The sequence below is a fragment of the Topomyia yanbarensis genome, chromosome 2 (genome assembly GCF_030247195.1).
Source record: "Topomyia yanbarensis strain Yona2022 chromosome 2, ASM3024719v1, whole genome shotgun sequence".
NCBI classification, from domain to species: domain Eukaryota; kingdom Metazoa; phylum Arthropoda; class Insecta; order Diptera; family Culicidae; genus Topomyia; species Topomyia yanbarensis.
The window spans coordinates 85,043,993-85,058,972 of NC_080671.1; the positions used below are offsets into that span (position 1 = coordinate 85,043,993).

The window sequence follows — 14,980 nt, forward strand, 5'->3', positions numbered from 1 at the left end:
GACAGTTTGGAGAGATCTCGGCGAAAAATTTTCCCTGACCAAATCCCGTGACAAAAGAGATTAGAACTACTAGAGGTCGCATGTCGCTGTTAACACTGAAAATTTATCATCTCGCTCTTACATATGCTAGGCCCATTAGTTTGACGCATATTGCCCCGGGTACACACATGTCAAAGTAATAGGATACAATATGCTAGAGCGAGACCTATTTCCCGAACTGTAAACTAGCCTGTCCTACCCTGGGTTTTCACTCCATTGATATGGTCACCCTATCTAATGCATAAAATTTACAAAAAAGGTGATGGAAAAATATGCTATCGATGACTATAAATAAAGTTCTCCTTACATATGAACTTGTGCATATGTCAATGGCGCCATCATCGCATATGCGATGAGTGTCCCAACCGAAAATATACTTAAATTGAGCTTTAAAACTGACGAAGAATATTGTGTAAGTTTTTTGTTTGTGAATCTAGGTCCGAGTCTTGACATCGTTTCCACAACTATTTTCAAATCATGCATTGTGAAAGCAGTTATACCTGCATACATAGATGTTTGCCACTGGCCATTCCACTGCTCGTCTGTAGACTTAGATGCACTTGAAGGCACAAATCCCCGACTACATACGGGGAACGCGCCATTTGAGCCAATATATTCTGATTCCTGATTAGATGTTCTATAATATATTAAAAAGCCATAAAGCAACCCATAAGCTATAAAACATCAATCTAAAATTATGAGTAAAACAAAACTGTACGTTTAATTTTTATTCCGATAGTCTCTATATGCTAGCAATACCATTTTTTTCAACCTGTTCCAACAACGCCTGCAGATTCACGTCGAACAACTCGCACCTAATAGGCATCTCCAGCGAGTAGAAAGGATTCTTCAGCACATAATCAGCGTACAGTTCGTAGATTCTCCTCAGCAAGATGTCCATTCCCGATTGGATATTTTCCGCGACCACCATGAACTTAACCCCCGTAAGGGTCTGGAAGCAATGAAGCCGGAATGTGTCCGCTTCCAACACTTCGATCCCACTGCTTTTCGGCTCCGGGCTGAGCTGGCTGGCAATGGCGAACAGTGGATAGAACATACTGGCCAGAAATATTTTCTCGTTGGTGGTCATTTTTGGGCGACTGAACTTCAAAGTCAGCGGATAGTTGTCTTGATTTTCGATCAGCTCTTTAATGTCACGTCCATCCTCTAGGACCGATCCGTTAGTCAGAATGCCATTCACGCTGATGAGAACGTGACCAACTGGAAGAAATGAGGTTTGATCAAGTAAGACTTATAGTGTCAAAAGATCGCAAAAGATCAAATAAAAATATATTTTAGTATGTTGATTTACAAAAATGAATTAAACAGACCACCAGGCAGAAGTACTTGTCCCTAATGGATTTTTCAAAATTGTCCAATGAATATCCTCCGTTGGATGGCGTTCAAGTCAATTATTAAAAGTTGAACAATGGAACAAAACTTTGGGCTTTTCAGTGGGTTGGGTTCTATTACAACTAATAATATTTAATAGCTTTTCCGGTACACCCGGATTTTAGTGTTTGACCAATTATGTATTTTGTATTTTTATTTTATCATTTTTACGAAAGCCTTTTAGTTTACACTGTATTTCAGGTCAAGGAAATAAATGTAGTGCAAAGTTTTAAACGAATTCTCACGGAAACGGAATCAATCGAAAAATCTTTCTGTTTTAACGCCCGAGCAAGAAAAGAAACTGTGTTTAAATCATCACTTTTTACCGTTGATTCCATCCTTTTGTCCAAATGCCACGGTTACTTTCTTTGGTTCATACTCCAAACTAATTTCCAGTGGATAACTGAATGTCCTTTCTGTTTCTATTTTTGGTACGTTGTGATCCAGGTTGAAAATTAATCCTCCAGATTTGCTCACTATGTAAACACCATAAATCACCATTTTCCAATGAAAATTCTTTCTGATTTTATTAGAAAAAGTCCAGTCGATTTAACATTATTCACATTCGTTGGTAAATAAAACTTCGAGCAAATCAAAACATCTTTATCACTATTTTTTGACAAATCCGGTTTGACATTTTACTGACAGGTAGCTCATTTTATTCGAGCAGTTCTTTGTTTACCCACGAGCAATCATCAGTGGGAGAAGCGATTACGCTGCCAAATCAGTTTACATCCAGCAAACAGATGATTTGGAATGTTCAAGCTTGAGGGTGACTGTAGACTTTGCAGCTGGTCTTGAACATTAGTGGTCGTGCACAATACTCAGTCTCTTCACCTGTCCATCATCGTCACGCTAGTGCGCTGTTTGCCCATCAGGATGAGACGTATTTTTTGTGTTGGTTGAAGCAAAGTAGAAATCGAGAGCAGAAGTTACTCCCTTTCTTTATTCGCAACAAAAACATATAACTTTTATGTTTCCGTTTATTCCTGATTGATTATTTCCATGCAATCTTCTTTTACACTATGGATAGTTTATACGTAAGTATTGCAAAACGTCCAAATCTACTGTACGCTGAGATAATATCGAATTAATCGTGGAACATTTCTGTTTCAGAACGTAGGGACTGCAATATTACTCGGCATATTTGATAGCATTAAGGGAATAGCGGTAGTTTTTTACCTAGATAGGGAAGCGAACCGGAAATCGCTACAGCCGAAACCGACCCGCATCGAACCGGGCCGTGCGACGAAGGAGAGCTTGTCCACCCCGAGCCAGCAGCAGCCGCAGCAATTTCCACATCAGACTGTATCATCCTCGCCGAGGTCGGGGAACGTCAACAAAGACAACGTCAAACGAAAGGAGTGCGTATTGCTTTTGCGTCTTGCCTTACTAACATTCTTTTTAGCCAATATTTTTGCTGAAATTCATCAAAGAGCTTAGATGCGAGGGTTTAGATGGTGACGAATAAGTGGCGAACGACTGGATTGACGAGAGCTAGTTTTCACAACATACTTATACCTTTAGCTCTGTGGAAATTTTTCCTTTGGCATCTCTTATATGAGAACAAGTTATTTTTAGCTTTTTGAAACAAATTTTAAAGCTACGTGGGGGCATGTACTTCGCTAACTATAATAGATCCTTCTTTTGTTCTAAGCGATTTTAGGGCATATACAAACGATAAATGTATCACTCATTTATCTACACGCCTAATGCTCTTCATCATTATTATTGGTTTTTACGGTGTTAGGAACTTTTAAAGAGCCCAGTAGTTGTCTAAGTTTTATAATCAGTAACGGTAAAAAATAGATTAAGAAAATGTCGCTCTAGTGTTCGAAAAACAGATTTTATACATCTTTAAACTCCCCACATTTTTGCCAATGTCTGTCGATTTTGCAAAATAATTTCATTAACGTCTTTCCAGTGAATCCAAGGTCCTGCATCGTGTGCTTCAGTGTTGCCTCCTGAACGGTGGTGTCTTCATGCTAAGCATCCTTATGTTCGAATATGGCGTTCTACCTGGACTGAACTATTCCCTTTCCTATCTATTTTCCAACTCCGGTACGGTGGCCACCGTTTGGGGCTGGATGAAACCCTCGCTATCGTTGCTGTTCCACAGTTTTTGGGTGGCACCGCTGTTTCTGCTCAGCAAAATCGTCAACAGCCTCTGGTTTCAAGATATAGCAGATTCAGCCTACAAGATTCGGAAAGGACGACCCCAGCTAATCCCCAGCATAAGCAAACTGATAGCCGACACCCTGATCAGCCTGCTCATTCAGATTCTGTTCCTGCTGCAGAGCACTGTCATCAAGTATCTGCCCATCCCGGTACCGTTCGCATGCAGCATCCTGTACATTGTGCATATGAGTTTACTCTGCTCGCTGTACGCATTCGAGTACAAGTGGTTCAACATGGGCTGGGAACTGCACAAACGATTAACGTACATTGAAACCAACTGGCCGTTTTTCATCGGCTTCGGTCTACCGTTGGCAATCATCTCCGAGCTGCCCAACTCACTCGTCATCAGTGGCTGTGTATTTTCTGTGCTGTTTCCGCTCTTCATCCTCAGTGCCAACGAGGCAACACCGAAAGTGGGGGTGTGGTAGGTAGCATTCCTTATTCTAAATGACTATATTCTAACAATCAAGATTCATTTCAGCGAAACTCCACTGAAACTATTCTCGCTGGTGGTAGCCATCACCAACGCCTTGTTCAGCAGCCGAACCAAGCTAGGCAAAGCTGCCCTATCGACACCGATTAGTGCCAACCAAGGAACACCTGGCGGTTCGATGAGAATAGGCCGCGGCATGTCGCCTCCCCTATCGAGCAGCACGCCAACGCCATCTCTCAACTATCAGTTAAATCAGCAGCAAAAAATTCGACAGCACCAACATCATCACCGACAGCATCGCCATTCGTCACCGTCGTCGACGACGGTCGGTTCCGTTGCTGGAGCAACTGTTGACTCGGTGATGGCTTACCAGCAACAACAGCAGCAGGCCGTACTGAATCGTAACTTTAGGCGATAAAACATATACACACAAGAAAGAAAAAAACAAGATGATAGAATCGAACACAACTCTCGCGGTGCGTGTCGCAAACAAGTGATCAACGACTAATTAGGATACCATAGCACATAATAACCACACAAGCGAACCAATTTTGTGCGACAAAATAATCATCGGATAGAATGTTGAATGGTGCTCAGTTTAGGTTTCGGTTTTTGTTTGTCTTGTTTTGCGAAGGAATGTTCTCCGAGTTTTTTGTCGCCTTAGGTACAAGCTACCGCATAGTGTAAAACCATCGTGACAAACTTATTGCTGTTTTTTTATTATACTTTTTTGTAATAAAGGTAAACGATCAGACTGCTTTTTCCTCTCTAGAAAGGAAACACAAGATGATTTCTCTGAGATTACGACGACTGGTGTTATGCTTAATTATGAAAGAAATAGCTCCGAATATAGGGTCCCAAGCCCCGCTGAAATTGTGATCTGCTTTAACATAGAAGTCAGAATAAAGGTTACCACTAGGTTTCCATGCGAAAATTCTTGCAAATTTTATCGCCCATTTCCTCAGTTTCATAGAAACAAATTGGGCTCCACATTCAAAGACAGTAAAGCTGCAACAAAGATCATGGACTAAGTTAGATTGATTATCATCGACAAGATTTACAGTCTCCTCGGTGTCGGGAGAAATTCTGCAACAACGCAAAGTTGTCAGAGCCCAAGCGGTTCTGATCTAAATTGAATTTTTGGTTAAAATGTTGAGCCTTTGGAGATTTTTGGTACACCGTTTGCTTATAATGAGTGCAAAGCACGATACGAGGTACAAATAGCAGAACAAGCAGACGAACTTTATCAAACAAGGCGTAACTAGGCGATGCAGTCCCAGCCCAGCAAAGGTCACCCGATACGAGCTTGGAGGTAGGTCCTGTCCTGTGCTATTACCATTCAAAATTTTCGCTCACTGGAGCAAGTGACTCTTGAAACTGTTAACCCCGTGCTTCAGTAGATCCATGCATGACAAATTCGAATCGGTAACCACACCGTCGATGTTAACGTTGTGGGCAGGCATGTAGACTCAGTCCATCATAAAATACTTGTCCACAGTAATGACAATTGCTTGCATTAAAGCGAATATTACAACTCTGAGCCTATATCTCGGCTTTCCGAATTTTCGCGCTGCTTTCAATGGATGTTCAATTTTCCATCGGTGTATTTCGCCCTACACACTATGTCGTAAATATTAAACCTGGGGTCTGTAAGAGGCACATTCTCAATTGTTTTGTATCGAATCTGTCTTATCAAGTCCTAATTCACGAATGAGCGTTGCCCTATCAGAGTAAAAGTCTTACTCTTTTGTTGTGTCTGCGAAATGTTATATTACTTCTGTTCGCTTGTCTATGTAAACATTTTCATTCTTTAAACCTTCACCATGGTATAATCACCCTTATTCTTGTTTACAACGAATGAAAGATTGGTTCGAAAGTATTCCGGTTTACGACAAATGGGTTTACTTTTCGCTTTCGAACGAATCTCGCATTCGTCGTAAACAAGAATAAAGGTGATTTATAGACGATGCTGGTAGCGTTGATAAATGCCGCAACTTTCAACAATATCATTCCACCAGCGCAAGATCGCATCGTGCTGTTGGCCCGGTTGATTCCCGCCAAGGATGCCAGAGCGCCTCATACTTGATTTGCACAATCAACTTAGTGAGGATAAGTCATAGATTAAGTCAGGACGCGCATCTTCCAAGATTACACAGAGTCAACCAGTAGCTCTAGCTGTCTCGTTCCCGGCATTCGTGCTGCATATCCAGGCCATTATGTTGTGTATACTTGATTATTTACCTCATTTTAGGAATAATAACTGCATAGTGTTATGTTTGGAATTGATCCAAGCTCTGGGTTATATGTATGGGACGCCGGAGCATGTTGATTCACGGGGCAGATTAACACAGTCATCATCATCATTGTGGCTCCGCAAATCGGTTGCTCCGCAGAATTGTTGTTTGCTCCTGTTCCTATCGAGGTGCCTGAAATATCGTCAAAGTGGGCAAACGCGGGAAAACCGGTACAGAAGCGATTAATAGGATATGGTATGTGCTACCAGGAAAACATGACTTGTTCGTCTACTGTACAATTTGGTAGTTATTTATTTCCGAACTCGCTTTCTGCCAGTCTTCCGAAATGAACATCGAACACCATGTTCGTTCTAGTTCTGTGCTCATCCTACACCACCATTTCGTGTGCAAACTCGAATGCGCTAATGTGTACCAAAACACGAGCACATGTTCATCTGCACAACCGAACCTCATGTACGTACGCGGTGTTCGTACACACAGGTTCTTGATACTAATTTTCTCTTTCTCTCATCCATCATTACTAGCATTGACTTATTCTGTTTTGTGTTTGCCTTTCTTATGTACGCACACGGTGTACGTACCTAAACCTAAGTTTACACATCGTTCGCTTGGGTTCGGTGCTCGATGTGAACCTGTACACAAAGGCAAAGCATGTTTGAGGTTGAACGCGTGCACGAAATTTTGTACACGGGTGCAAACTTATCGATGTTCATGGGAAGACTGCATTCTGCATAGCGATTACATTCCCTTTTTTTTCTTTTTCGAATGACTGGCTCTCTTCTGAGCGATATATTGTTCTGCACAATTATAATAGTGCGCCAAGCCGCAAAACCGAATACAAAAAATATGAATCAGTGAAGCGATTTGTTTGATTCTGTAAAGCGCGCACCACATTTATTTTTTTTATCGGCTAAGGATTGTGCAATCTGCTCACGCCCGAAACACTTGGTCCTTCTCAACCGGATAATGTTGGACCTTCCGAAACTGCTCTGTCGGAGGAACGCCATCCTGGCTCAAATCAGAGGAGAGTATTCAGTCGCAAATGACTTCCGAGCGCGGAAATCGGCACAAAATAAGGTTTAAAACTGCTCAAGGAGTTTGCCGACCATTTTTGAGCTACGAAAAATGGAATTTAAGAACAACACGAAAAATCCGATATTCGAGATGAGTTTTTATGGCATGTACTATCGTACAAGAGATGTTATCATTCGTAACCCAACTTTGTACCGGGAAACAAGTGCTTTTTGTTCTCTCCGGTGTGGTTTAGTTTTTTCGGTAGTACGAAGGTGCTTGCTGTGGCAGAGGCTGCAGTAAAGCATTAGTAATAAACAGTCCCGCGAGTGATAATTATTACCTGCGATATCGGTGCAGTGAAGTTACTAAACAGTTTTCTTGCCTGAAAGACGGCTTTGTTTAGACGAGCTATATCAGCTCTATTGTGTGAAGGTCACGCGGGTGACGGATAAAACAAACGAAGGATCAATTCACCTACCAGCTCGTCAGGAACCAACTGGTGAAGTGTTTTGTTTTTTACTTTTCTTCTCGATTTTTTTTTCTTTTTTTCTTTTTATTGCTTTTGATTTTTTATTTTGATTTAAGTTAAACAGTGCGGTCGAGCGTGTTGCTCCCGCAACAAAATGGAACAAACAGAAGGATCACCCTCCGAAGACGAATATTATGGGGAAGAAGAACATATATCTGATACTGAGACAGATAATGTTATGGTCGATCCACTTCCCCCCAATGTCTCACAGCCCCCCGAGTCAAGGTTTACCAGGATGGATCCGCTGGTCCTTGGGTGGTATACTTTCGGCCCAAAAATAAACCGTTAAACAGCATAACTGTTGCACGGGAGCTGACAAAACGTTACTCGGCCGTAACCGAGATTAAAAAGGTTCAGTCAGATAAACTGCGCGTAGTCGTTACTGACTTGAAACAGGCCAATGATATCGTTAGCAATAGCCTCTTTACGTTGGAGTATCGCGTCTACATCCCTTCTCGTGATGTGGAGATCGACGGTGTGGTAAGTGATGCGGGTCTAACTGTCGATGATCTGATGAATGATGGGGCTGGCCGCTTTAAGGACCCTAACCTTCAATCAGTTAAGATTTTGGAGTGCAAGCAATTGCACTCAAAGTCCATCGAAGATGGTAATTACTATCCATCAGACTCGTTTCGCGTAACCTTCGCCGGATCTGCACTTCCGAGCTATGTTGAAGTGGGAGGAGCTCGTCTACATGTACGCCTGTTTGTACCGCGGGTCATGAATTGTTCCAATTGCAAGCAGCTAGGTCACACGGCCACCTACTGTAGCAACAAGCAACGGTGCGGTAAATGTGGGGAACGCCATGCGGATGATACTTGCAGTAGGCCCGCTGAGAAGTGTGTTTACTGTGGGGAGAATCCGCATGCACTTTTGACATGCCCAACGTACAAACTACGCGCGGATAAACTGAAGCGATCCGCCAAAGATCGCTCCAGACGCTCTTACGCAGAAATGCTTAAAAGAGCTGTTCCACTTATCTCCGAAAACCCATTCGCTCTCTTGCCAACTGACGATAACGCCTCTAACGACCCTTGCGAGGGGCATTCTTTGGCTCCGCTTGGAAATTCTAGGAAAAGACCTAATCAAAACTCACCTGAACTTCCTCGTAAGGGTCCTAGGTTGTCCCAAACAAGGGTACAAAATAAAAATAATTCATCAACTGGAAGTGCTGGTACAAATCCGAAGATAATACCTCCTGGTTTTGGGAAATTGAGATACAACCAGGAGTTCCCAGCACTCCCCGGGGCACCAAAAATCCCAAGTGCTCCAATTTTACAGTCAGAAACTCAACCTAAAACGGGATTCCTTAAATTTTCTGACATTGTGGACTGGATATTCACAGCTTTCAACATTACCGATCCTATGAAAAGCTTGCTGGTTGCTATTCTACCAACAGTAAGAACATTTTTAAAACAGTTGACTGAACAATGGCCCCTCCTTACAGCGATCGTATCCTTCGATGGCTAACTTATTAGACGGAATCAGGGATCTGATCACTGTTTTACAGTGGAACTGCAGAAGTATTATCCCCAAAATCGATTCATTAAAACACTTGCTAAATTACAATCATTGTGATGCATTTTCCACTTGTGAAACATGGCTAACTTCTAATATAAACCTCAACTTCCACGATTTTAACATTATCCGCTTGGATCGAGAAGACTCATATGGGGGGGGGGGTACTTTTAGGGATCAAAAAGTGCTACTCCTTCAATCGAATCAACCTCCCTTCGACGCCAGGCATTGAAGTTGTCGCTTGTCAAACAACAATCAAAGGCAAAGATATTTGCATTGCTTCTATTTACATTCCTCCTAGGGCCATGATGGGATATCGAAGATTCTCCAACGTGATTGAACACCTTCCCTCGCCCCTCCTGCTTCTTGGAGACTTTAACTCTCACGGTACGGGGTGGGGCTGTCTATACGACGATAATCGATCTTCGACAATTCAAGACCTTTGTGACAACTTCAATATGACAATTCTGAACACAGGGGAAATGACACGGATCCCTAGACCACCTGCGCAAGCAAGTGCACTGGACATATCTTTATGCTCGACATCACTACGGTTAGATTGCAAGTGGAAGGTAATATCTGATCCCCACGGTAGTGACCACTTAACAATTGTAATTGCAATCACCACTGGTTCAAGACCATCGGCACCAATCAATGTTCCCTATGACCTCACACGAAACATTGATTGGAAGAGCTACGCTGCTGCGATATCCAAAACTATCGATTCAACACAGGTACTTCCCCGGAGGAAGAATATAAGTTTTTGTCCAACTCGATTCTCGATAGCGCGATTCAAACTCAGACGAAACGAGTACCCGACGTGAACACCCAAAAACGTTCTCCCAACCCGTGGTGGGACAAAGAGTGCTCAAACGTGTACGCGGAGAAAGCTGCCGCGTATAAAACCTTCCGGAACGACGGGTTAGTTGCTAGTTATCGAGTGTACGCGATATTAGAAAAGCGAATGAAAAATTTAATGAAAGCTAAGAAACGCAGTTACTGGCGCCGGTTTGTCGACGGGTTAACAAGAGAAACATCGATGAGCACTCTTTGGGGCACGGCCCGACGTATGCGAAACCGAAACAGTACTAACGAGAGCGTGGAATATTCAAACCGTTGGATATTCGATTTCGCCAAGAAAGTTTGTCCGGATTCCGCCCCGGCACAGAAAATCTACCGCGCCGCGTCGCCTTACAATACCGCGAACGAAACACCGTTTACGATGGTGGAGTTCTCACTTGCTCTCTTATCATGTAACAATAAAGCCCCGGGGCCAGATAGAATCAAATTCAACTTGTTGAAGAATCTGCCAGACTCTGCCAAAAGACGCTTGTTGAATTTATTTAATAGGTTTCTTGAGGGTAACATTGTCCCACATGACTGGAGACAGGTGAGGGTCATCGCCATCCAAAAACCAGGAAAACCAGCCTCCGACCACAATTAGTATCGTCCGATTGCAATGCTGTCCTGTATCCGGAAGTTATTCGAAAAAATGATCTTGTTTCGCCTCGATAATTGGGTCGAAACAAATGGCTTACTGTCAGATACACAATTTGGCTTCCGCAAAGGCAAAGGGACGAACGATTGCCTTGCGTTGCTCTCAACAGAAATTCAAATGGCATATGCTAACAAAGAGCAGATGGCATCAGTATTCTTGGATATTAAGGGGGCTTTCGATTCAGTTTCGATCAACATTCTTTATGAGAAGTTGCACCAGCATGGTCTTTCGCCAATTTTAAATAACTTTTTGCTAAACCTGTTGTCTGAAAAACAAATGCATTTCTCGCATGGCGATTTATCGACATCACGATTTAGCTACATGGGCCTTCCCCAGGGCTCATGTCTAAGCCCTCTCCTCTACAATTTTTACGTGAATGACATTGACGAATGTCTTGTCAATTCCTGCACGCTAAGGCAGCTTGCAGATGACGGTGTGGTCTCTATTACAGGTCCTAAAGCCGTCGACTTGCAAGGACCACTGCAAGATACCTTGGACAATTTGTCTGCTTGGGCTCTCCAGCTGGGTATCGAGTTCTCCACGGAGAAAACTGAGCTAGTCGTATTTTCTAGAAAGCGTGAACCAGCGCAACTACAGCTTCAATTAATGGATCAAACTATTGCTCAGGCTTCAACATTCAAATATCTCGGGGTATGGTTCGACTCTAAAGGTACCTGGGGATGTCACATTAGGTATCTGAAACAGAATTTCCAACAAAGGATCAACTTTTTCCGTACAATAACTGGAACATGGTGGGGTGCCCATCCAGGAGACCTAATCAGGCTGTACCAAACAACGATATTATCAGTGTTGGAGTACGGATGTTTCTGCTTTCGCTCCGCTGCGAACATACATTTCATCAAACTGGAGCGAATCCAGTATCGTTGCTTGCGTATTGCCTTGGGTTGCATGCACTCGACCCATACGATGAGTCTCGAAGTGCTGGCGAGCGTTCTTCCTCTGAAAAATCGATTTTGGGACCTCTCATATCGATTACTCATTCGATGCGATATTCTGAACCCATTGGTGATTGCAAATTGCGAAAGGCTTGTCGAGCTTAATTCTCAGACTCGATTCATGTCCTTGTACTTCGATTACATGGCACAGAACATCAATTCATCTACGTATAACGTCAACCGTGCTTATCTCTTAGATACTTCTGATCACACTGTATTTTTCGATACATCCATGAAGGAAGAGATTTGTGGAATTCCGGATCATATTCGCCCACAAGTGGTCCCAAATATTTTCTATAATAAATACCATCAAGTCGACTGCGCCAAAATGTTCTACACTGACGGATCAATTCTCAACGGGTCCACAGGCTTCGGTATCTTCAACGAAAATCTTGCTGCCTCATTCAAACTCAATGATCCTGCTTCAATTTACGTCGCAGAATTAGCTGCCATTCAGTATACTCTCGGGATCATTGACACCCTGCCCTCAGACCATTACTTCATCGTTTCGGATAGTCTCAGCTCCATTGAGGCCATCCGTGTGGCGAAGCCTGGAAAGCACTCACCGTATTTCCTGGGGAAAATACGGGAATATCTGAGTGCTTTATCTGAAAAATCTTACCAGATTACCTTGGTTTGGGTCCCGTCACATTGTTCTATTGCGGGCAATGAGAAGGCAGACTCTTTAGCCAAGGTGGGCGCATTAGAAGGCGACACTTACGAAAGACCAATTTGCTTCAACGAATTTTTCAGTATCTCTCGTCAGAGGACGCTCGATAGTTGGCAAACCTCATGGAGCAATGGGCATCTGGGACGGTGGCTACATTCCATTATCCCGAAGGTATCAACGAATGCTTGGTTTAAGGGGTTGGATGTGAACCGGGACTTTATTCGTACGATGTCAAGGATCATGTCCAACCATTACTCGTTTGACGCGCATTTCCGTCGTATAGGGCTTGCTGAAAGTAATCACTGTGTTTGTGAGAACGGCTATCACGACATCGAGCATGTTGTTTGACTGTGCGCAGAGTACTGTGTTGCCAGATCACCCTATGTGCCAGTCCGGGACGTCCTGGCAAGCCGTGACCACCCCTATATTTTTCTTATCTATATCTTTTTGAAAACCATTGATGTCCAAGTTTAATACATTTTCCCCTCTCTCATTCACAGTAGAATCTCACCAACCTATCCCTGTATCTACAATATGGCATTGCTTCACGAGTCTTCGGTGCATACCCTTCTTGATAACCGTCTACCCAGAACATCATGACATACCTCACATGCAGATGATATAGAGAACATCATGACAGTATCAGAGTGCCAATAATTATCCGAAATATCGACCCTCCCCTCGCCCCTGCGATTACAGGCTGGAAACTACAACACTACAACAAAGTGTGCATATCCACCACAATGATCAATCAGCAAACGACGATGTCAATTACACAATATGTATCCCACTTCCTACCTTTTTCCTTTACTTACATAAGAGGGGAGCAAGCCGCCTCTAAATACGGCTTTCCTTTCCCCCACTAACATGTGACATGTAATTAAAAAAAATGAATTATCGGCCTCGTTAAGCTAAAGCATTTGGGCCTAAATAAACGTATTTAAGATAAAAAAAATAAGAGATGTTATCGAGATTTTTCTCAACGAAGGCGGATTTACTGCGGTTGGGGAATAAATGGCGCAGCGCACGGGACTGATACCGAATTGTTCTTCGAATGTTCTGGACGACGATCCGGTATAGAATTGTTTATCATTTGACTTCCGACCATCAATAGGTTTGTTCCAGTATCAGGAGAAACTGGAAAGACTCTGGAGCAAACAGGTAGAAAACCGTTCCTGTTTTCTTCTTCTGGTAGCAAACCAGAGTAAAAAGGAGCAATTATGTTTGGCTCCTGTTTGCTCCGGAGCAACTTCCGTGTACAGTCGTGATTCGCTGGTTGGGCCACACTAGACTGCCCAGAAAAATAATGAATTTTTGAAAACTCAATCAGCCCACCCCTGAGTCGATTCCTAGTCCCACCAGGAGTACTTGATCCCAATTTGAAGCAAATCGGACAAGTCTAGCTACCGGACCAACGTGCTTGAAGTTTGTATGGGATTTTTCGACAATTTACATGGAGAAAACCCACTTGCTCACATTTTCGCCGCTAGGTGGCACTGTATACATCAGATTATCACCAAAAGTGAAACTTAAGAAGATAATTTTATTATCTACAACTTTGTTGAAGACTACAAAGCGATCCGACTCCAATAGGAAAAGTTATTAAACTTTTAACGAAGTGATGTCTGAGTCAGTTTTGCATGGGGCCTAGCAGTGCGTGATAGTGTATCAGTACTAGGTTCTAACAAACTAAGCATTTTTGTGGATTAATGGTTAGATTTAGCTGAATAGTATGTTCGGAAGAATTGCAGTACATAATACGAGTTATGTTTTGGTTAGAAAATTTTAGTTCAATCTGTGACCGCATAGATGGCGCCAACACTAACTTTTCAACGGAGAGAGATAGAATATCGAGATGTTTGGAAGAATTACTGCAATATACTTGTTCTATAACTTTGTAGAAGACACCTAATTTCTATTTCTCTTCGTTGAAAAGCTAGTGTTGGCGCCATCTATGCGGTCAGATGTGGAACTACAATTTTCTAACCAAAACATAACTCGCATTATGTACTACAATTCTTCCGAACATACTATTCAGCTAAATCTAACCATTATTCCATAAAAATGTTTAGTTTGTTAGAACCTAGTACTGATACACTACCATGCACTGCTAGGCCCCATGCAAAACTGACTCAGACATCACTTCGTTAAAAGTTTAATAACTTTTCCTATTGGAGTCGGATCACTTTGCAGTCTTCAACAAAGTTGTAGATAATAAAATTATCTTCTTAAGTTTCACTTTTGGTGATAATCTGATGTATACAGTGCCACCTAGCGGCGAAAATGTGAGCAAGTGGGTTTTCTCCATGTAAATTGTCGAAAAATCCCATACAAACTTTAAGCACGTTGGTCCGGTAGCTAGACTTGTTCGATTTGGCTCAAATTTGGAGCAGACACTCCTGGTGGGACTAGGAATCGACTCAGGGGTGGGCCGATGGGGGTCATCTTTTTTCTGTCACTCTAGGCCACACCTCTGTCCAACTAACGAATATGATTCG

The 14,980-nt window shown here is 42.6% G+C and overlaps 2 protein-coding genes across 2 annotated transcripts; one reads left to right on the top strand and one right to left on the bottom strand.

Annotated features, from left to right (window-relative positions):
• Nucleotides 1-737: 737 nt before the first annotated feature.
• LOC131678699 (trafficking protein particle complex subunit 4) lies at nt 738-2,046 on the bottom strand. The gene is made up of 2 exons (XM_058958962.1): nt 1,758-2,046; nt 738-1,260 (listed from the first exon to the last, which is right to left on the bottom strand). The coding sequence occupies exons 1-2, from the start codon at nt 1,930-1,932 to the stop codon at nt 782-784; spliced, it is 654 nt and encodes a 217-aa protein (XP_058814945.1). The 5' UTR covers nt 1,933-2,046; the 3' UTR covers nt 738-781.
• Nucleotides 2,047-2,211: 165 nt separating this feature from the next.
• LOC131678694 (etoposide-induced protein 2.4) lies at nt 2,212-4,846 on the top strand. The gene is made up of 4 exons (XM_058958958.1): nt 2,212-2,471; nt 2,548-2,795; nt 3,356-4,033; nt 4,091-4,846. Exons 1-4 carry the CDS (start codon nt 2,457-2,459, stop codon nt 4,458-4,460), a joined length of 1,311 nt encoding a protein of 436 aa, XP_058814941.1. The 5' UTR covers nt 2,212-2,456; the 3' UTR covers nt 4,461-4,846.
• The last annotated feature ends 10,134 nt before the right edge of the window (nt 4,847-14,980 follow it).